This window comes from Piliocolobus tephrosceles, chromosome 1 (genome assembly GCF_002776525.5).
Source record: "Piliocolobus tephrosceles isolate RC106 chromosome 1, ASM277652v3, whole genome shotgun sequence".
Taxonomy (NCBI): Eukaryota; Metazoa; Chordata; class Mammalia; order Primates; family Cercopithecidae; genus Piliocolobus; species Piliocolobus tephrosceles.
In genome coordinates, this window is record NC_045434.1 from 174,570,277 (window position 1) to 174,593,497 (window position 23,221).

Here is a 23,221-nt window from a genome sequence, read left to right on the forward strand (position 1 = left end):
ATCCTAGCTGTGGGAAAACCGAGGTCCACACAGAACAGAGACATGAGCAAAGCCTCCAGAAAGTCCAGGACAAGCCAGAACTGTACCCCAGGCCCAGGATCTATGATCCAAGGGCTCTGTTTTTGTGTGCGGGACATTGAGCCAGCCCCGCGGGCCTGTTACAGAGTCAGCGTATTGGCATGGAACACGTCCGCACGAAAGCTGTGGTGAGGGAAGTCCACTCCAGCGTCGTTACATTCTTATGATCATGTAATTTCTGAGTCCTACATCCAGTGACAGGCTGGCTTATATGCAGAGCTGGGACTAAGCACTCTTTTGGTGGAGTGCGACCTGAAGACGTACCCGCTCCACTCCTCACCCACTCACCTGGGGACTCCTGCAGTTCTGTCCCAGGGCTGCCCTTATAGTCGGGACCCTGGGACTCAGCTGGGCTCTTGCAGCCCATCACCTGCCAAGTCCCAAAGAACTCATAAGACCCCCAAGGCTATGGGATGTAGGAAGGGTCTATACTGCCAGGAATGCACCTGTCCATCTCCCAGGCATGTGTCTGCTCATGCAAATGTCTCTCAAGCCTAGAGTCCATGGGTGCCTCTAAGAAATGTCTCAGGAAATAGAAACATAATCATAAGACACACCGTTGACCCCCCCAACCCAGGCTTGCCAGGTGTCCGAGCCAGGCCCCTGCTGGGGGCTCTTCTGTCATTCCACGACAGTCCCAGCCTTAGTGTCCAGCTGAAGTTCCTGAAAGCTCTGTGGTTCTAGAGTCTGGATGGGGCCAAGCATGAGAAGATGAGAGATTGAGCCTTCGCCTGCCTGGCCCCTCCAGTGCTTATTAGGACCCAACCCTGGCCCAACCCTGGCCCAGCCCAGCTCCAGAATCCTGCCCTGAGAGCCTGCGAGGACAGACAGGGATTTCCAGTGCTGACAACAATCTGGCTTCTCCTCTCTTCTGCTCTGAGGGGGCTTCAGTGCAAAGGGTAAGAGCTTTGGGGTCAGGAGGCCTGGCTGTAAAGTATGGCTCTGCCACTGTGAGCTAAGAGATGCTAGGAAAGCCATCTCACCTCCAAGGGCTTCAGTCCCTCATCTGTAAAACTGGGACAATACACCTGCCTCATGGGATTGTGCTACATACACTCATTCTAGAACACAGTATTAAAATGCTCTTCCATGGTGGAAGGGTTCTTACCATAAAAGCCGCTACTATGTGCCAGCCACCATTCCAGGCTCTCTGATTACATAACACCACGAGATGGGTTTTATGATACTCATTTTGCAGATCAAAACAAAGGCTCACGGAAGATGAGCGGTTTCCTCAAGGCCATGGAGGCAGACCTGCCATGTGAACCCTGGCCTCTTGAGTCCCAGGTGTGGCCATCTCCCTTGCACGTGGTGCCCTTGCTGTATACGTACAAAAGTGTTGATGATTTTGTGGAAACAAGTGCCTGTTTAGCTGGTGCGTTTTATGAAATACTCTTAGCATCTGTGATGTTTCTGCAACCTGGCACTGTGTGACCTCTTCTGGAGGTTACTCTGCAGTTCGGGGCAGGTGGAGTGCAAACGTGTGACAACCTTAAGCAGGCCTGGGTGATGCTGAGGGGCCCAAATAAGCCCTCCCTATACAGGAGGTGGCTGTGGCCAGTGTGCAAGCCCAGACGTTCTGAAAGGAGCCAGGCTGTGGCCATGGAGAGGCGTGTCAGCCAGAGGGGAGAGAAAGCTCATTTTCTGTCTGCTGGGCTCCTGTAGCTGGACAGGCTGAGCCTTAAGAGCCCCCCAAGATTTTCTAGTCCACTTGCTTGTAGATCCTCTGGCCTATAATTAACAGAAAAATAAGTACAAGGTGGTGAATTCTTTATTAGCTAAATGTATTCCATTTACAGGTTTATATTCTGACATTATCTCCTTTCAACTGGTGTTTGAAGTTAAAATATTCCTTACTTAAGAAAATTAAAAAGATGATAGTGGGAGGCAGATAAGAGTCTCAAAGTCTTTACTTGGCAAAATGAAAAGCTGGTAATTGCATTGTTCTCCCCACTCACCCACCTTTTTTTTTTTATTGAAGTGAGAAAGAATTGAGCATGCTTGAAATGTGATTAAGAGAATATTCTAGGATGGGTGAGGCTGATGATAAAGGAGAGAGGGGGAACGATGATAAGCCCGAGGTTCCAAGAAGGCAGCAAGGTGGGGACCAGAGCTTGGGTGCAGGGTTGAGGAGGACGCCTTGGGTGGAGGAAGACACCTCTTCACTTGTAACTGAAGGGAAGGAGGGAGGAGGCTGGCAGGCAAGTAATTTGGCAGGCGAAAAGGGAGAAAATTCTCAGCTGATGGCTTCTAATCAGAGCACCACTGTCTGAAGTAGGAGGTGAAGTCATCCACAGAGGAAAAGGAGAGAGAAGGGAGGATTCTTGGTTTGAAGAGGTCAGACTCTTTGACATAAGAGAAACTGGCCAGAAGAATTGACCAGGACAAGAAGTTAAAGATGTTTCCTCCTGTGGGCCATTATGATTGATTGGTAGCAGCTGCCTCGAACGTGATGGTATAAGATGATAAAGTCACATCAGAGCTCAGCAGAGAAAAGGCCCAGAATGATTTGTGATGTCTACTGGGGACTGAGATTAGGGCACATGCCAGCCACAAATCTGCTCTGTCAATGCTAGGAACACAGAGGATGCTGACTGGCAATGAGGGCCCGTGAACCTGCCAAGTCACAGGTGTAAGATTTTCTCCAGCAGCACCAAGCAGCTGGGGTGTAAATGTGGATGCTGTCACCCAGGCCTGTGTGCTGATTTTATCCTAGCACCCACTGCTCAGCGATCATCCCATTGCATGTAAACTACTCCAGGACAGGGCGCATATGCCTCAGAATTGCTGACACTTAGGAGATGTTTTCTGAGGACATACTGGACCAAATCACACAGAATGAAGTTCATTCCATTGAGTCAAGGTATCTCCAGGCCCAGTTGCGGGGGTGGAGGTCCAGTCTTATGCACTAGAAGAAAATTACAATTTTACCCTTGGTTCCAGGGAAACAGGTTTCTCAGGATATTTACTTGTTCAGCCATCCAGAAATCTAGCATTATTTTTTCCTGGACTAGAATGAGTAATGTAGGAATTAGAGGAGCTGGGTTGGAGACACAAGCCGGACTCAGGGTTGGACCAGGTAAGCTCTAGGGCCCATTCATTTCAAACTCTGAGAACCAGTGGTTATCACACACTCTCCATCCCTAGCACATGCTATAATCTGAGTATAATTCTAACTTCTGACATTCCAAAATCCTTGACCCTAACATGCTGTTACTTTAAAGTTGCACGGCTCTAACATTCCAGCATGCTATAATCAGAGCCTTCTAACATGCTAGCATTATTTGCTCCAACCACTCTTGGATTCCTTGGGAGGAGTATGCAGCTAAGAGCCTTCCAGGAATGAAAATCACTCTATGCAGGACTGTTGTCACCCGCTCCACAGGGAGCAGAAGTCCAGGCAGAAGGCAGAACTTGAAGAGTTAAAAGGCAAACAGTGTGAACACCAGAGACAGAGAGACTGGCTCCGTTACCCAGGCACCCACACATTTGGCGATGCAGCCCCCAGGCTCATGCCAGCCTGTTTCTACCCCAGCTAGAGTGCCACAGATCCATAATCCAAAACACACCTGTGAAGCTGGAACACAGAAGCAGATCAGAGGTAAAGACTCAGGCTTGAGAGAAGAGAGAGGTATAAGACCAACATACAGAATACCATTAACACCTTTTAAAATTCATAACGATAGAAATTGCTCCCTAGAGAGTAGACACCACCCTGCTTGAAAAACTCCCATATCCATCAACTTATATGGCCCTTCCACATCCTCAATTCCTCTTGGAGGGAGACAGAAGTGGTATTTATTATTCCATTTGGCTAATCAGTAAATCCAAGTACAGATGGGAAGTCAGAGAGTCTTAGAACTGGAGTGAAATGGTGGTCACATTGTCTAGGTCATTCTTCCCAATGACCTGGTCCCTAAAAAATCCATCCAGCTGCCGCTTGGGCTCTCTGTTCTGCTGGGAATTCTTCTGCTAGGGCTTCCCTGACTTCCTCTCTGGGCTCCCATAGGCCTCCAGGATTTTGCTATCACAGCCTCTCTTATGCTCCCAGTCTAAGATGTCCACTCCCTGAGCACTAAGAAGGTGCGTATTACCCACTTGTTGAATAAATGAATGAATGAATGAACGCACTAACCCTGAGGTCCATGAGCAGAAATGCAGCCTGCTTCTACATTACCCCACAGCAAAACCCAGCCTAAAACTCACATCTTCTGCCTCCCTGGTGGGAGACTAAGGGGTCCAGCAACGTCACATCTGCCTTTGGAAGTTGAGGCTAGATTGACAAATGAAAAGACCTAAGGAAAGAGAGTCCCAGGTACTGTTGAGTAAACCATGCAATCACAGTTAGAGGAGGGGGAGTTTAGTGCTAAGCAGGAGCATTTGTAGGGAGGGGAGGCGGCAAGATGATTAGGTAGGGAAAAGCCAGAAAAGAAAGAAAATAGAGCAAGGTGAGAGTTACACCAAAAACATGAGAGTAGAAAGGAGATTCTGAGATCTTCTATGTGGCCTTCTCAGAGTCTTTCCTCCTGTGTCTGCACAGTGAGGGGCTTTAGACAGAGCTAGGTCCAAGATCCCCTTTAGCCCCCAACATTCAGCATTTCCACACCTGCCTAACACCTCCTCCTGGAGGAGGTGGAAAACCGTTGAAATTTCCCTGATACAGATCCAGCTGTCTTCCAGTTTACTCGTCATCTCCATAGTCCTCAGGGCAGGACCCACACCCACCTCCTTCTCCATTGTGGTTCTTCACTTGGTGACCTCAGAAATGGCAGCCCTTCAGAGCTCATAGCTGGGCACAGAAGAGCAGTCATGGTTCACATAGGGCCTTTTTCACCTTAGAAACAAGAGGCAGGGCAGTCACGGTGGCTCACATTTATAGTCCCAGCACTTTGGGAGGCTGAGGCAGGAGGATCGCTTGAAGCCAGGAGTTCGAGATCAGCCTGGGCAACATACCAAGATCCCATTTCTACAAAAATAAAAAATTATCCAGTCATAGTCATGGTGATGTATGCCTATAGTCCCAGATACTCAAGAGGCTAAGGTGAGAGGGTTGCTTGAGCCCAGATGTCAAGGCTGCAGTAGGCCAAGATTGCACCACTGCACTCCAGCCTGGGTGACAGTGTGCGACCCCCATCTCAAAAAAAAACAAAACTAATGAACAAACAAAAATAACAGCTGCTATCCTCTCTCACCGGCAAGCGCCCTGGTCTGCCACACTCCCCAAGCTGGAGCTTGAGGCCACGGCATCTGAAGTGTTTCAGAATTTCCAACGGTGCTTCAAAGGGCCCTGCCACCCCACCACACATGCATCTGGCAGCTGGCATGCCTGTGAAGGGCTGCGATCCTTGGCCAGAGTCGCCGTTGCTGCTTCAGGCCAAAACATCCAGCCAGCCAGAGGAACATCCCCTCCCGGCTTGTCCCTATCTGGAGCCAGCCCTCACCCTCTTAACAGGGGAGAGTCTAGAAGAATAGAGTGCCCACACCCCAGGAGTGAAGGAGAATGTACGAATCTGGCAAGGAGCTCAACACTCTTCCTGGACAGTGTGGGAAAGGCAAGAGAAGAAGAAAGTGTAGATTAAGAGCATGGGCTTGGATCTGGACTGTGTGAGTTAGAAACCTTGCATTCTTCTGATCAGAAGTCGCCTTGGGCAGATCAGTGGCTTCAGTTCTCTCAGCCTGCAGCCTCCCACTCCGCAGATGAGCCTGAGATCCAGATCACTAGCACTCAGGGCCTAGCCTTGCACTACAGCTCAGGACCTGGACTTGCACTACAGCTCAGGGCCTGGCCTTGCACAGTCAGTCCGTAAATGTGAGCTCTTGTGTTGCCACCGTTATTTCAGGGTCCCTGGTCCCTCAGAGCTCGAAGTCCTGTAAGAGCAGGACTCCCACACAGGAGAGAGTAGAGCCACTGGGGTCGAGGGGCAGAAGTGCTCGGATGCAACTGGGACGCTGTGGGAAAATCCCAAGAGCCAAATTCAGCTCCAAGTAGCGTTGAGGCTCAGGAGGCATGGGTCCCTGTCCCTGCCAACAGGGAGCTCCCAGGAATCCTGGGGTGTTGTGATTCTAAAAAAGGAGCCTCTGGATGTTGTAAAGAGTGACTGCCGTGGCCATGGAGATCCCTGGCTGAGCACTGCCTCCTGCAGTTCACAGAACCCATCACAGGCTCTGTCCTGTGCTGACCTGAAATCACCCTGCACGGCCATTACCTGGGTCTGGGCCTTGACATGGACACACCCGGTGCCATGCCTGGGCTTGAGCCCAGCTCTGCCCCTTTCTGCCAGTGTGGCACAGGGCAAGTTCTGTTAGCCTCAGCAGGGTTGCTCTTCTCGGAATTTGTATCCATCTTTGCGGTGTTCATGGTGGAGCTGAGCTATCCAGCTGAAGCCCTGGGGCACTTTGCTTTCTGACGTCCTGCATTCTAACAGCTTCCAAAGAGGAGCAGGCTGGTAAAGGCTGCTAAAGCGGGCAGAATCCCTGGTTCCACTCAGATACAGCCAGTTCCCCATAGGATGTCTGAATACCCCTCACAGGCCTGACAAGTGCTCTTCGACCCTCGGCTTACACACCTCCAAGGGTGGAGCACTCACTCCCTTACAACTGGACGGTTGGCTCGGAGAGTGTTTTTTGGTCCCAGCTTGAATCTGTCCCCTTCACCATGTCCTGCAGCAATCAGAATGTCATGGAGGAGGGACGCCCCCCTGCTCCAACCCTTGCTATTGCCACTTCCTCTTTCACTTAATATTACAGCAACCCAGAACTGCTGTTGGCCAGCATGTGCCACACCACCTCTCCCCTCTGTGCATGTGCTCCTAGTGTGCTCTCTGCCAGGAACGCCCTTCCTCCTCTCTTCCCCTCACTCCTCACTCATCTCCTTAGTCTGGGTCCCCTCCTTCCACTTCAATCCCGTGCGCCTGGCACTGCATGGCTCATGCTGTCCTGTGAGTGTTTGCCTGCCCATCTGCCCCTTTATACCGTGACCTCCTCAGGGGAGGGGACTGTGTGTGTCAGCTCCTGGCACAAGCTTGGGTACAGAGATGGTGTCATCTCAGGCCCCACTGAACCGAAAGGGCCCCAGCCCTTCCCTGGGCGGCCTGCAAAGCAGGAGAAAGGAAGCTCAGCTCTGTCAGTGTCCCATCAGATACTCTTTGGGAGACCGGTTGTCCATCCTCCACTGGCCCTCCCATCCAGCCCTCCTGTCACACTTCCTCAGGAAAACAAACACCGCTATAGCTTGATATCCGGCCGGCCTGTCCTGGCAGCTAGATTAGCATTTGAAAGTTTCCCTTGCATTAATTTCAGACGGAACATAAATATGGGCTTGGGATGCCTCTTCCAGGAGGAGAAAACTGGAAACCCAGCATACTCACAGGAGAGAAAACATGTGTGCTGGCCGGGGGGAGCCCGTGCTACTTTGGAGCCTTTGTGGAACATCTGGTTCTCCCCTCCTCCCTCTGCCCAGCCCCTCAACACGGCCCTGAAACTGCCCTGTTAATTGCGTGTTGTTCTTGCTGAGCACTTGCACACTCTCCTCTCCAATCTGGTGAATGTTGGAAGGGACACATGTTTCTGACAATTTCCTGCCCCCAAATGTGAACTCAGGATCCTCCGCAGCTGCCAATACTTCAGAGTGGGTGTAGTAGGACGTGCAGTAAACTGGGACATCTTTGGATTGAAGTTCAAGCTTTGCCTTTTACCAGGTGTGTGACCTTGGGTGAGTCCCGTCCCCTCACTGAGCCTCAGTTTCCTCATCTGGAAACTGGCAACACCTCAAAGGGCTACTGCGAGGATGAAATGAAATGACGTTTGAGAAGCATTCTGTACTCGGGAGGCCCACTAAGTATGATTGTGTGTTCAAGTCATCAAAAGAAGGAATCGTAGAGGTGGGAGGACCCATGAGACCATGGGGCCCAGCACCATGTGGGGAAACTGAGGCACAAAGGGGGAACGGAAACTCCCCAAGGTGACATGGTTGATTGATGAGTGAGGTGTTCTAACAGTCCTAACACCAGGACAAGACTCGCTCTACCCTGCATTCCCACGTCAGAGGATCAACAGGGGCTGTCAGGCTGTGCCAGGCTGATGGGAGGCGGGGTAGATCTGGCCCTGGCCTGTGCTCTGCTCACTGAACCTTGTGCCCTGGCACAGGCTAGATTGCACTTAGGAGACAGGGAGTCTTTTTCTTTGCACTAAAACATCATGGGGGCTGCACCGGGCACCTCTTCCTGTTTGTATGTAAGTGTCCTTTATGTGAGACCCTGGCTTCTCTCAAGGTAGACAGGCACCATCCCAGCCCCACAAATGTTAAGATCCAATCCACCTTCAGGCCTTTGATTCTCCTTACTTTGCCTGTCTTCCCTTACATCTGCATCTGAATCCCACTCATCCTGGGGGAGTCCTCTATACATGACTGAATACATGAGCCCCTCCTCTAGGAAGCCTTCCCTGATGTCCTCAGTGAATTGGTCTCCTCCATGCTTTTGTTTTCATTTCTGGGTTCCCTCTCCTCTTTCTCCCTTCTCTCCTTACCTCTCTGTCTCTGTGTCTTTGTGTCTCTTTGTCCTGTCCTTGTCTCTTTCTGTCACTTTTTCTTGGTGTCTCTTCTTCCCTCTCTCCCTACTGTTGTCTCTGTGTCTCTTACTGCCTGTCTCTGGGCCCCTTTTTCCTTCTCTCCACATTGTCTTTCTGCCCCCATCTGGTCCTGAAGCTCTCTTCCTCCTCCATGCCCCTTTCTGTGAGTGTCTCTCTGCTCTTCTCTCTACCTCTCTCTCTCTCTGTCTCCTCTCTCCCTCTCTTTGTCTGCATGGCTCTGTGTGCCCCAAGCCCCCCACCCCATAGTCCTCCCTCTGTTTCCTCCTCTTCTCATCCACGAGGCCTCAGCAGATGAAATGGAACGTGTCTTCCTGCAGAGAGCTGGCCAGAGAACAGCTGTCAGTGCTGGAAGGGGCTGCTGAGCCGTGGCCAGGAGACCTGGGGAGCCTGGGCAAGCCTTGCAGGCTGAGCCCCAACATTGTGGGGCCCCTTTGGAGACTTTCCATGACTTTCCCTGCAGGTTCCAGGTTAGGTGTGGTACCTATTTCAGGATTTCTGACCTTGGAGGCAGGCATAGTCCCTATCTGCCAGCTCCTGGGGACAGCATGCACTGGGCCCTGACTCAGGGGCTGGTCCAAGGGCCAAATTCCTGGGATTGGTAGAATCTGGAGGAGTACCACCAAGGGGCAGGGCTGAGTTACGAGAAGAGGAGATCCATGAGCTCAGGTCTCCTGGGGATAGGATGAGATCATGGAAAGGATATGGAGTAAGAGGTTTTTTCACTCATTCATTCAACACACATTCACAAAGCCACTGCCACATGCCAGATTTGAGTTTACCTCTAGGGATAAAGATGAATCAGGCATGATCCCTGTCCTCAAAAAGCTCTTAGATCCCCCTCAGGTGGCTGGATGGAAGCACGTTCTGACAAAGTCAGCTCTGGGGTATGAACTAGAGAGAAGAAGGAGAGCAATTTCTGCAGTGATTCAGGCAGAAGGTGATGGTGACCTAGGCCAGAGTCAGGCACCTTTAGGAAGTCACATCAGGGGGCCTCTGGGAAGTGATCGTATGAAGGTGAGGAGAGAGAAGAATCAAGGTAGGACCTATTTAGGTTGAATAGCAGAGCCTGGTTGAGACACAAGACATTCTTGCAGAGAAGGATGAGTTGGATTCTACAGGTTCTGAGGATGTTTAGGTGGAGATGTCCAGCAGGTCACTGGACAAATGCATCTGGGTGAAGGTGGCAATTCCAAAGTGGTCAGCATCGTGTGGTTACCGAAACCATCAGGGTGGATGATCTGTCTGTGGGTGAGAAGAGGGCCAAGGGCATGGTTCCCAGGGCTCCCACAGTGACTGGGCAGGCGAAAGAGGAGCCCTCCAAGAAGACAGACGGGGGGCAGTGAGAGAAGTACGCAGAGAACCAGGATGGAATGGAGTCATGAGCACCGGGGCAGTTGCAAGTGTTGCCAACCCAGCTATGGGGAGCTGTGAAACCAAGCCTGGAGAGGGCAGGGTGGTAGAAACATGGGCTGGGGAGTGCAGGAACTGCATTACACAGTTCTGGGGCACAGGCCACGTGGGAATGGCGCCTCCTGGAGTTGTGCAACGAGTAGCCACCTAGGTGGAGGTGACCATTCTCCCTGCCCTGGCAGAGGGAAAGGAAGGTGAGTGGCTTAGAGAAGGAGAGAATGGGAATTAGAAGGATTGTTCCTAATTGGTTTCATTTTCTCAAAGCATCTAAAGTCTTCTGTTCTGGGTCTTACAGAGAACAATAAAGGGCTGGAATAGTTGAGGTTGAGGGGATGGATAGGAGCGCTGGCCAGACATGTGAACCATTGCCACGCAGTGCTCAAGATCCAGCGGGCGTCCTGTGAGGCCTGCACTGTCGGCCGGGCTGGGGCCTGGGCCCTCTAAGTGTCTCCTCTACTCAGCCCCAGAAATGCTCCTTTTGGAGCAGCCACACAGCAGTCAGTAAATATTTGCTGCTGCTCCAGTACAGCCCAAGGCAGGGCTGTTTTCCCTGGCAGCCCTTGAAATCCTCTGGGCAGACGCAAGGACCACTGTTGGGCCGGGAGGCCTTGTCTTCGAACAGGTCTCCCTGGAGGCAGAAAAGGAATTGCCTTTGCTGCCAGGAGTAGAGTCCAAGAGTTGCTGGCAGAGAGTTCCTCCATCCTGTGTGCCGGAGGCTGCCTCTCCCCGTCCCTCTCCCCGTCCCTCTCCCCGTCCCTCTCCCCGTCCCTCTCCAGCCTTATGGTTCTGTAGGGAAAGGCAAGAGTGGGGATGACCCCAGCCCTGCCAGAGGCTGTCTCCAGTGCATCACTCAGTACTGCACTCTGGGCTTTTCCAAGGGACACCCACTTCTTCTGCCTCGTTAGGGCTTTACAGTTGCCCCAAGGAGTAGGTCAAAGAACTATAGGCCCATTTGACACACAAGAAAACGGAGACTGGTGGCAGGGGAGCCATTTGCTTAGGATCACAGGCTGCAGGGCAGACTGAGAGCCTTGGCAGGGCCTGGATCTTTTGTCCTCAATAGCACTAGGTCAGGGCCAGAGCTCTGGAAGGGCCTGTTCATGCCTGTGCTACCCGTGTCTCTTCGCAGTTAGCTTCTGAAATGTGCCTCGCTCACCTCCTAGTCATTGCACATGCTGTTCCCCCTACCTGGAACAGCCTCCCAGTTCCCTGCCTGGAACTGTGCCACCCACTCCCATCCTCACCTTGATAACTCTTATCCCACCCTGCAGCTAGCAGTGCCCCCGCCAGGAAGTCTGCTCGATCCTAGGCTGGCTTACAGGCCTCCTGTGTGCCCTCACAGCCTGCTGTGCGAACGGTTCCCTCTCCATCATACTTAGTGCCCAGATTACAGGATCCCATTCTCAAGTCTGTGAGTGCCTGGAAGAGGACGCTGCCTCTTCATCACTACCCAACACAAGATGTGCACCCAGGCAGTGTTCATTAAATGAATGAAATGAATTAATGAACACTAGGAAAGGAAATAAGAGAGAGAGGGAGGTATCTTTTCATAAGGGTCTCTACGATGAAACAAAAACCTTCGTGATAGGCTCTGAGAGCCAGAAGAGCCCATAGATATTATACATAGCAAGAAACTGAGGGCATTAGAGGGTAATAGGCTCACCCGAGGTCTCAGAGTAAGTGTGGTGGATGCAGGACTAGAGTCCTATGATATTCCAAGTCCAGTGGTCTTTCCCAGTGATCCTCAGGTGAAACTTCAGAGAGGCAGGGTCAACCAGCCATGTGGCACATAGTCAGGCATGGTCGGCCAGGCCCAAGGCACCTCCAGATGCTCTGGCAGGGCATGGCCAGCAAGAGGGAGATCACTGGGCTGGGAGACTTCCTGAGGAGTTGTGAAACCAGCCCAGGGGTGTGCGAAGTTGGTGGAGCAAGACAGTGTCACGGTTGGTTCTCTGCTCCGGCCACTATGCAGTCCTACGCTGGCTTCCTCTCCCAGAGCATCTCCGTTCCCCAACGGCCTGTCCACTTTCTCACTTTCTGTTCTCCTCGACCTCCCCGGGGCTGTCAGCATGCTGACCTTCTGGCTTCCACCTGTCACCACCATTCACAGCAATTAGAGGAATAGTGCAGGGATCTCCCCTACGGTCCGGGATGAACAGGGAGCAGGAGGGGAGAGTGCTTCCCGAATGAGTGGGGCCACAGGGCAGGCCCATGGCAGGAAGGGCCCAGGGGCCCTGAACAAGCACCCAATGTCCACACTGAGCAGGTGGAGAAGACTGAGGCCCCCAAGGCAGAGGGACGTCCCAGAGTGCTGACTCCCAGCAGCTCCTGTGTCCACAGCCACTGGGCCTCCTGAGGGTTCTTCCCAACCAGAGCCCAGGAGAGGCTCCCTTGACTACTCAGACATCAAGCCTGCATTCCAACACAGGAAGACGATTTCCACTCCCATCTGGGGCTTTCGACTAAATTGCCCATTTCTGTATTCACCATGCCTAGTGCAGAACTGACCACAGAGCAAGGGTGTCATGAATGTTTGCTGAATGAATGAATAGTGAGTAGGGGACTGAGATGAAGGCCGGCCCCTCTCCCCACACACACCTCTGGTGGGTTCAGTTCTGTGCTTGTGCCTCCTCTAGGTCATTGTCACTGTCTGCCAGGCCCTGCAATCAGTGGGGGTTTTTTGGTTGCCCCCGCTGGGATCTTACACCTCAATGAGTCCCAAGACCTGGCCCATAGTGCGTTCTCCACAAATGTTGGGCAATGAATCTGTGACTCCAGCCACTAGGTGCTGAGCCTGTGCAGGGCAGTGGAGATGCCATCTCTGCTCTCTGGGAGCTGAGTGACGAGGCCCACACGAACGCACAGAACCCCACTCCCATGCTAAAGGAGGGAGGCCTGAGTTGCTGGTAGAACTTACCAAGATGAGCCATAGACCTGCTGGGGACTTGAGGATTCCTTGGAGCTGGGCTTTGAGTGACTGCTGGAGGCTGTCCCAGCCTGGAGAGAGTTGGGGGCTGGGGTCAGCTTCATGGTATGAGGCACAGAGGTGCACCAGGAAGCACAGAGAGCCCTTACTACGTGCGGGTAGCTGGTTCTTGTCATCCTCACAGCAAGCCTGGATGTTGCTATTATAGCCATTCTCACTTTGCAGATGAGGAAACTGAGGCATGGGGAGATACAGTTAACGAGCGGCAGAGCCAGGATTTGAACCCAGGCACCAGGACCATGTCTTACCTTCTATGCCATACTGCCTCTCAGGGAGTCTGGGGCATTGACTTTGGTGTAGGTCACTGGTCCAGACACAGACGGAGCCCCTCCTGTCACTTGTGTTCCAGGTCACTTTCTGGGGAACAACACAGTCATCGACATCCTGCGGCAGGCAGGGCTGGAGGTGGACCACACACCCGCCGGGCAGGCCATACACAGGTAAGCCACCGGGGCGTCTGGGGGTGCCTTGGCCCTGACTGACCCTGCCTTCCTGCCCAGGCTTTCAGGAGAGCTGTGAAGAAGCTTCTGGTGAGGTAGGGGCGGATCTCTACCAGGAAACAAGAATGGAAAGTCTGGCCTGGAGGCAGGAGATTGGGAAGGAGCTGGTGAGCCGTCTTGGCTAGAGGTGACAGCAGGGCCAGGGCATGGGTGGGAGTGGGAGCAGCGTTAGGACTGGAGAGGTGCTTAGGATTTAGAGATGATGGGTTGGGTAGAGGGTAGAGGGACTCAGAAGAACTCCTGGGTGTTGCTTGGAAGACTCTGTGGCTGCCCTGGCTCTGAATCGAGACGGTACTGGGAGGATGGGCAGGGCCCTGGTCTCTTTTCTGGGTCACAGTCCCACTCTGTGGCAGCCCTGCTGCCCCACCCACTCCTGGTCCTCACCTTCTCTGTTGCTATCTCTGGCTACACCCCTCACTCCTAATTTTCCTGCCAGGGCGTATCCATCCTGCTCAAACAGCCACTAGTGGCCATCCGCTATTCCTGCCAGGTCTTCCAACCCCCATCCCCAATCTGGAAGCTGCCCGAGGGCAGGGACCAGCTCAGTCCATCTGTGCTTCCACAGCACCAACACCAGGCTGGGCATGAGAGCTGTCAGCGAGAGCCAGGCCCTGGGTCCCGGGGAGCCCCAGAGGTCGGTGACAGCATCCTCAGACTCCAGGTTTTCACGCAGCCCGTGCTCCAGCATAAAGACCCGGAGTTTGAAGGAAGCTTGGATCCTCAGAGCCAATATTTATTAACTGCTCACTCCATACCAGGCTCTAAGATCTTTGAACTCATTTAATCTGCATAACAATCCTGTGAGGTCAGAGCTATGAATTTCCCCACCTTATGGTTGAGGAACATGAGGCCCAGAGAGGTGAAGTCACTTGCAGAAGGACATACAGCGGTGTAAGTGGCAGTCTGGCTCTAGGGCCTCCCTCAACTCCTATTTCTCCCTGTAGCAGCTCTGAGGGTGAACTGAGGTCTCGATAAACCCTCACATTGGGACTTCATCCCAGTCTCCCACCTCTTCTCATCTTCTGAGTCAAACTGTCAAGGCTGCTGTTCCTGCCTGAACCGTTTGAGTCCAGCACACATTAGTTTGTATTGGGGGCCAGGGGCAAACGTGTTTGAGGGGTGGGGACCCCACGGTCGCCTCAGGGACAAAGCCTTCTTCAAGTTCCCCTCCTCTCCCCTCACCCCAGCCCGCACCCCAGCAGCCCCAAGGACCTTCCCCTTAAAGCCCATTGTGTCTGTTCTGGCCAGGGCAGGGGAAGCAGGCAGGCCAGCGAGGCTAGCGAGCCTCCTATTCATCTCAGAGCCCAGGCATTAGGGGAGGGGGCCCCCACAGCTCCCCCATGGGCTCTGCTCCAAGGACTCTCAGCCTTAGCCTCCTGCACGAGGGAGCAAGGGAGCTGGCAGGGCGGAGGGGGCGGGGATGCTGAGGAGGCTCCAACAATAAAAGCCATCATCGGCCACAGGTGCTTCCTGGATCTAGTTTTTTGTCTGACTGTTTTGAATTATCTCCCCAGCAGCTGCGGCATCTCCAGGCAGCCTGAACCCTGAGAATCTGGGTTTGCCATGGGGGTAGGGGAGGAGAGGCTGAGCTGATGGCCTTCTTTCCTTCAAAGAGAGAAGCTCCTCACCCATCGTGCTGTATGAGAGTGGGTTGGGAAGACAGCCTGCCTGCTGTCTTGGGTACTGCCTAACCTTGCAAGCTGCCCACTCAGCCACAATTCCTGAAACCGTTCCCAACCTTCTCCCAGGGTCACATATCCCTAAAACAAATTCTGTTGTGGCCATGGCTAAATGACACTTTAGTGCCTACCTGACAGCCAGGTCTATTTGCTTGTTGGCCAACATCCAAGACAGGCTTATGTGCCAGGCACTGTGCTAAGGCCTCGTCTCATTCATCCTCATGACAACCCCATGAAGTAGGCAGTATTATTACTCTTGTGCTATAGCTCATTACCGCTTGAGACCATTAAGTAACTTGCCCTTCATCACATGGCCTGCAAGTTGTGGAGCCGGGCTGTGGACCCACATCAGTCTACCTCCAGCTCAAACTCTGACTACTTAACACTGTCCTTGCTCCACTGAAAAGGTGCATAGGAAATGTGTATTGAATTTATGAATGGAAGGTTGGATGAATAAACCACACACACAATGCTAATAATATTAATTACTTAAATGTTTTGGCTGCTTACTATTTGACAGACACTGTTCTCGGTGCTTTGCCAGTATTCACCATCATAATCCTGATGAAGCACCCTGTGAGGTACAGGCTGCAACACCCCCATTTCACAGAGTAGGAGACTGAGGCGCAGTGAGGTTAGTTAACTCACCTAAAGTCTCAGCCAGAGTTGTTGAATAAATGAGACCCTGACCAAGCTCAGATACGCCCCAGAGACCTGCCCAGGGCTCGCTCCCTCACCTCTTCCTAGTCTGGGCTCAAATATCACCTGCTGGTGACCAGACCGCCTTCCCTGAGCAGCACCCTTCACCCCCACTCTCACACCTGTCTCTGTTTCCTTTGCTCCTCAGCAGTTGGCAGTGTCTGACATCCCCTGTTTTACCGTCTGTCTTCTGCTTTGGAATGTAAGGCCTTGTCTGTTTCCATCATGCTGATACCCGCCTCTGGGACAGGGTTGGTCCTCAGTAAATATCCGTCGACTCAACAAATGAAAGCATGACTCAAAGCACTGGCTCTCAGTGCTAGACAAGGTTTTCCTGGGTTGCTGTCACCGGGCCCAGCAGGGGCACCCTGGCACTTTCTCCTGCCATGACAAACTCCCACTGAATTGGATTGTACTCCCTGCCACATATGGATGACAGTCTCCAACACATGTGCCCCATGTGCTGTTACCTCTTTCCAGCCCTGCCCCCCAGAGCCCAGCGCCCTCTCCTGAGGGGACCTCGACGAGCCCGGCCCCAGTGACCCCAGCTGCCGCTGTCCCCGAAGCACCCTCTGTCACCCCCACCGCACCACCGGAGGATGAGGATCCAGCCCTGTCCCCACACCTCCTGCTCCCCGACAGCCTCAGCCAGCTGGAAGAGTTTGGCCGGCAGAGGAAGTGGCACAAGAGGCAGAGCACACACCAGCGGCCACGGCAGTTCAATGACCTCTGGGTCCGCATCGAGGACAGGTGAGCCAGGGAGGGCAGGTCTGCCCAGGAGCTGGGCGTCTGCACCCGGGGTAGTATACCTTGAACCCCCCACAGCTGGGCACACTGTCATCAGGCCAGCCCTGCTCTAAGGAAGTGTGGCAGGTGGCTTTACACAGCACGTTCACATCCGATTTTTTAGTTTTATTCTCAAAAGCAATTCAACAACAAGTACAATTCTCTGCCCCTTTAAGGTGAGTAAATAGAAGCTTTCTTCAGGCGCAGTGCACAAATCTGCTTTGCACTCAGCTGTCCTGGGACACACCTGTACAAACAGGGCGCCATTTGTCCATGGACTGGAGGTAAAACTAGGAGAAAATGGAACAAACTGGCTAAACCAAAAGGCATGAGCTCCCTGTGCCTAGAAGGTGTGAGTAGCCGACACCCTGGCAGGGAGGCCACAAAGGGGACTGTGCTCTGAGAGAGAGATGGGAGAGATGGTGATCAATGCCCTTGAAGCTGTGGGCTCTGTCTTAGGAGCGGATGGGTGATTTGTGATAAACCTTGTTGAAAATGGGCAGATACAGGAAATCATCCTAATGCATGGAGACCCTTCTGTCATCTTCCTACATGCCCCTCCTGCCACCTCTACCATCCACCTCAGCTTGCCTGTCACCAAAGGCTTGCTGTAACCAGGATGCTGTCTTCCAACCTCTGCCTGCAATCTCAGTACAGAGGAGTTTCCCTAGATTCCACTTTTTGGCAGGAATCTCCATATTTAGTGAACAGTGTTGCTAGAGCACAGGGAATGTCCCCAGGAGGGACCATCAGTGATGGGGTAGAGTCCTAACCACTGCAGTGGCCCAGCCCTGAATATGCCATGCTCAGCAGTCATAGAGTCTCCATCTCAGAGTCTCTATCAGAGGGAGCCTCAGACTCTCCATCTGGACCCTAGAGATCACCATCCAGGATTTTCCCCCGAAACCCTAGAGAGAATCACCTTGGCTACTTGTTAAATAAACAGATTATCAGGTCCCACCGCAGACCTCATGTATCAGAATGTGCAGGACAAGGGCCTGGGAATCTGTATGTTACGTGTACACCTAGAGATTCTTCTGAGCAGCTTTGGGAAACCCTGACTAAACTCTGCATTATAGATGGTGAACCAAGGCCCGAGTCGGAGAGGGTTTGACCAGGGTCACCGCAAGGTATCAAGGGCTGCCTCTTGTACTTTGCACTTCATGAATCTCCTACAGCCAGGTCTCAGAGCCATTGGCAAAATGTTGACATGGTCCATCCCATTATCATAAACTGTGGTGTACACACTGTCTTTAAAAGACTTCTAGCAAATAAGAGTCAAGCCCATTGATCCTTTGGGCATTGGTTTCAGAGAACCTTGAGTTACTGAGAAATGTACTTCTGCAGAACCTGGCCCTGTGTATTAGTCTGTTCTCATGCTGCTAATAAAGACATACCTGAGACTGGGTAATTTATAAAGAAAAGAGGTTTAATTGACTCACAGTTCCACATGGCTGAGGAAGCCTCACGATTGTGGCAGAAGGCAAGGAGGAGCAAAGCCACATCTTCCATGGCAGCAGGCAGAGAGAGAATGAGAACCAAGCAAAAGGGGTTATAAAACCTTCAAATCTCGTGAGACTTATTCACCATCACGAGAATAGTATGGGGAAAACCGCCCCCCCATGATTCAATTATCTCCCACCAGGTCCCTCCCACAACATGTGGGAATTATGGGAGTTACAATTCAAGATGAGATTTGGGTGGAGACACAGCCTAACCATATCACCCTGCCTGCCTGAGGCAGAGGCATTACTGTGGCTATATTGGCTATGACACATTCGGGTCACGTGCCCAGCATGGGCTGCCCCCTTCTAATCGGGAGTGAGAGCATAGAGTTACTGAGAGTCACTTTAATCAGTGGCAGGGAGGGCTTGCAGGCTGCCAAGGAGGCTTGAGGCAAGTGAAGGAGCTGGCAGCCCATTAAGAGTTCCAATTAGGCTGGTCACTCAGAGCCCTGATCAACACACCAGGGTGATCAGGAGACCTGGCCAGTGGTGGGGCCAGCCCATGGGGTGACAGGAAGCTGGGTTGTCAGCTCCAGCAATGGACCTCCAGCCCCTAACCATGTCTGAAAGGTAAATTTCAGCAAATGACTCCAAACGGCTTCCTTCTCACAATACATAGCTCCGAAACACAAAGCCTGATTTCAGGAGAAGAAAACAGCTTTTCTTTGGCAAGAAGAGAGCCCCTTCTCTATCCCTACAGGTAAATTACAGTTGGCTAACTTTCTTCCCTCTGGTTGGGTTGGAGAAGAAAGTTTCCACCACCGCCTGGCAGCCTGTTTGTTGAAATTTCTTGCCGCTTCTAGGGGAGCAGGCCCTGAGTTCCCTAAGAGACCCAGGTGCAGGGCACAGCCTCCGTTGCTCCCAGGGGACTCCTGCAGTTCCCAAGTTTCCAGTTTTCTAAGAGAAGCAGATGAGAGCTCTCTGGGGGTGACCTGGGGCCCATTGGTAGTCCTTCTAACAAAACCATTTTTGGGGGAGCTTTTACTCCCATTTCTCATTTTTCTCCTCCGAAACCCCATTGAAGCCATCCCCTCCTCCCCATCACCTCTCCCAGCTCATCTTGCACCTGTCATACTGGCCCCGAGTGCCCTCCCGCACGGCTGCTCCCCAGCCTGGGGTCCTACAGTGTCCCCCACTCCGCTGCGCAGCCCAGATGCAGCGCCTTCCCCTTCTTGCCGCCTCAGCCACCACCCTGCTTCCTTGGGGCCTGCCGGCCTTGTCCTCACCAGGCTGTGTGCCACTCGAGGTGCCCCGCCCCACCTCCACACCTTTGACTTGCTCCTCTCTCTGCTTGGAGTGGGGTGCTAGTGGATATCTGTCAAGCTTCCCTGCTGTGCCAGATACCTGCCTCGTTCTGTCCCTTTTTCTGTCAAGAATTGTGGAAGGTAGGCCTATTTTATACCGGAGGAAGCAGACTCAGCAGGTTAGGTAACTTGCCTAAGGCCAGGCAGAGAGTCAGGCAGACCTGCCTGACGCTAAGGATCGCTGTCATCACCCAGCACCATGTGGTTGCCATCCCCCCATTCCCCGGCCCAGCTAAGCCCTCCCTTCCTCCACGCAGTGCCGGTGGGTGCCCCTGTCCTGACACAGTAGCACAGACTGTGAGTCTTCACTCATACTCTAGGCCGGGAGGCCATGAGGATCAGATCCGGGTTGGGCTGGGAGTGAGTATGAGAAGGAGGGAGTGAGCCAGGGATGTGCCTGGAGCGCCTGTCCTGGATACCACCTGGAACAGGCTGGCCTCCCCCTTGCCCCTCGTTACCTGAGATGTAAACACACACTGGAGGAAGTTTAGAGAAGCAGCAGCCCATGGCAGGAAGATTTATGGGGACCCATGGAAAGGGTAGATGAAGTGAGTGTCCGCAGATGGCTATGCAGTGGCACAATATTCTTGGGGAACCCCCACCTCTGAGAGCCAGACTTGAGAGAAGGGCAGGGCTGTGACCAGGGTGCTCTAAAAGCAGGGCAGATGTCATTTCTGTGCAATGTGGGACCCGCAGCACTCTTTCAGTTTCTCCTTCTGTGCAGTTAGGGCCTTGATGGATCTTTGGAGGTCATGCCAGCTCTTATTCTCCAAGTCCACAGCTGACATTGGAGAGGAAGGGAGAGTTTCATAAATAGGGAACAGAATGTCTGGGCCATCTAGATTGGAAGTCCTTGAGCAAGTCACGCTGGCCAGGTGTAGACAAGAGACTACCTTCCCAGTGCCGGGCATGGCCCAAAGCAGGGCACAGAGGTGGGTGACAAGACAGATGCAGAGCCTTGGTGGGTTCAACCATGCAGGGGGAGGGGGTGCAGGACACCTGGTCCCCAGGGTCATTGCCTTCTGGGTCTTGGCTTCCCCTGAGGTTTGAGCAGATGGCTAGAGCTCTCAAAGAGGGGAAGAGACATAGTGTCTCCCTCCTGCCCCCAGATTCTCCAGCTCCAGTTCCCCATAGCACAGCCAGGCCTCCTTCTGGGATGGTTCGAGATGGGCGGAGTCTCCAGGTAAGGCCAGGACCCCATCAGATTGGAGGCAGAAGATGCCCCCACGAGAATGGGAAGCAGGATCATCCAATGAGTGAAAATAGACAAATTCAGGCAGAATGGGGTTCAAATCCAGTCCCCCCTTTTACTTGCTTTGAGGCTTAAGAGATTATGTGAGATGATGCTCGTAAACCTTAAGCTGGCATCAGACCACCAGTAACACTCGGTAACAGTTGCAGCTCGTATTGACACCTGTGACTTTCAGAGTCTCTGGTCTGAGATGACCCAGCCCCCGACCCTAGCAGAAAGGGCCTTCGGCCTGAACCCTTAAATGAGCCACTGGGTGGGTGCTGTGAACTTCCCCCAGTTTAACAGGAACATGTTGGGCACATATTGCATTTAGCACTAGTGAGGGACAGGAACAGGAAAAGTCTCGGGTCACAGTTAGGGACACATGGCTCGCAGTGTGATGCCACTGAAGAGCCCCGGAGCCACAGTCCGGAGACCCTGCCTCAGCTCTCCTGAGTGATCTTGGTAAGTCCCGCTTCCTCTCTGGGCCCAGTTTCCCATCTGAGGGACAGATAGGCGCTTCCAGCTATGGTCTGCTATGAAGCTGTTAGAAAACAAGCCTGGCTGTCCTGTGCCCAAGATGGAATCGGTCAGTCATGGCCCAGTGAGGCTGAGCAAAGCATGAAGGCATTCCCAGCATAGAAGACCATGTGGACAAAGTGTGGAGGCGGGAGGAACCCTAGATATCCCGAAGTCTTAGATATCCAGAGCTGCAGGCAAACCAGTTGCTTTGGATCTCTCATCCGACCTGCTTGGCCCAGAGAGGCTGAGGCCCAGACTGGCATCACAACAGGGTCGCCACTAAGTGATCCCAGTGAGATCTCTATCCCCAGGCAGAGGGCCACCTGTGACCCAGGCCCTGTGTGCCCCAAATCCGGTCTTCTCTGTGTCTCCTTGAAGCTCTCTAAGGAGGTCAGTCAGGGCAGAGCCCACCAGCCCCTTGTACTGGCAAGAAGTCTCGGGATGCCCAGAACCTAGCCTAGGATGGCTCTCAGAGACCCTCTAGTGCCAAGATCCGCCCCTGCTCCAGGGAGCCCCTTGGAGGTGCCTCATGGTCAGACAACTGACAGTGTCTCAGACACACACAGCCTTGCTTTCTGCCTTGGGCTTGTGATTTCTGCCTTGGGCTTCTACTTAAGATCTCGCTCTGGCTTCTGCTGCTAGGAAACATTTTAAAGTCCATGGGTCTGTTCCCGTTCATTGTGTTGATGGGGAAACTGAGCTCTAGAGGATAGCACTTGCCCAGAGTCACACAGCAAGCCAGGAACGCACTACAGGCTAGAGCCGGGCTTCTACCTTCTGCCCAAGCAGAGGGCCTCTTCCCCACTCTGGGGTCCCTGTTGACTCAGAGCTGACGCGGCCTCTTGGTGCCAGCCCTCTGCGGAGCCTGGGAACACTTGCAGTGTTTGGTTTGGCTTCGAGGCCACTTTGCCATGAGACAGTTTCCCCCATTGTGAGCCTAGGAAGGGGCGGGGATCTGGACTGGGGGACTGAGCTTTGTGAGCAGAGTCAGGCCCAGGAGGTGGGCTGGGGCATTTGGAGGGGCTTGTCCTCCACCCCCCACCAGTCCTACCCCATTTCTCTGGGACTCCTTCCAAGCAATAAAAAGCCCGCTCAGGCTCCAAGCGGGAGTTTTCGTCTTTGGTTTTCAAAGTGTGAAAGAAAATGCCTTTGGGCGCCTTGTGAGACATAGTATTCAGAACTCCTACTTGGTCTCGCCTTCTGATGGTGGGGGCCTCAGCTCTGGGCACCTCAAGGGGCACACACCAGCCTGCTCTCCTGAAGCCAGCCCACCAAACCAGCAGTTCCTCAGGCTGAAAAGGTGGGGCAGCAGCTAGGAGGATGTCTTGATGGACTTCTTGTGTTTTGTGTGTGGGTTTCTTTTTTTTATTTTTGTTTTCGTTTTCATTAGAAAAGAAACGGAGGAAAGGGGCTGAGGTAATGATCCCTGCCCGGCACAAACGCTAATCTCCTCCAGGGGCTGAGGCCAGATGAGGCCTCAGTGTCCCCACCTGGCAAGCCTCCATCTGTGGGTTTGAGAGATCTCAGCTAGAAGCACCCACGCTTTGCTCACGGGCTCTCCCTCAGTGGTTTGCTCATCTGTTTCAGGGACAGCTCCTTGGCTTGGCTCAGGCTGGGGAGACACTGTCCCACGCACATCCTGTCTCTTGCAAGAAATCTGAAATCCTTCAAGCTCAGTTTCCACACCTTAGAAAGGGGAATAATAACAACATAACACGTGTATAGCACCAAGCAATGTCTGCCAGCACACTGTAAGTGCTCTATAAGTGGAAGATGTTATTATTAGGAGAGACCCAGACACAAAAATATTAATAATGATGCTAAAAATAGCCAACCTCATCTAGCACTTCTTGTGTGCCAGGCACCGTTCGAAGCACATTACGTATAGAAACCTATGCAAACCACGTATAATAAATGGAGACCTACAACACA

The 23,221-nt window shown here is 52.9% G+C and overlaps 1 protein-coding gene across 1 annotated transcript in view; it reads left to right on the forward strand.

The window, feature by feature from the left end:
• The window catches only part of TRABD2B (TraB domain containing 2B), a 230,362-nt gene that overhangs the window by 198,986 nt on the left and 8,155 nt on the right, over positions 1 to 23,221 (forward strand). The window contains exons 5-6 of the mRNA XM_023187726.2: positions 13,413 to 13,503; positions 16,422 to 16,691. Coding sequence (XP_023043494.1) covers positions 13,413 to 13,503; positions 16,422 to 16,691 — 361 coding nt within the window. The remainder of the gene's footprint in view (positions 1 to 13,412; positions 13,504 to 16,421; positions 16,692 to 23,221) is intronic.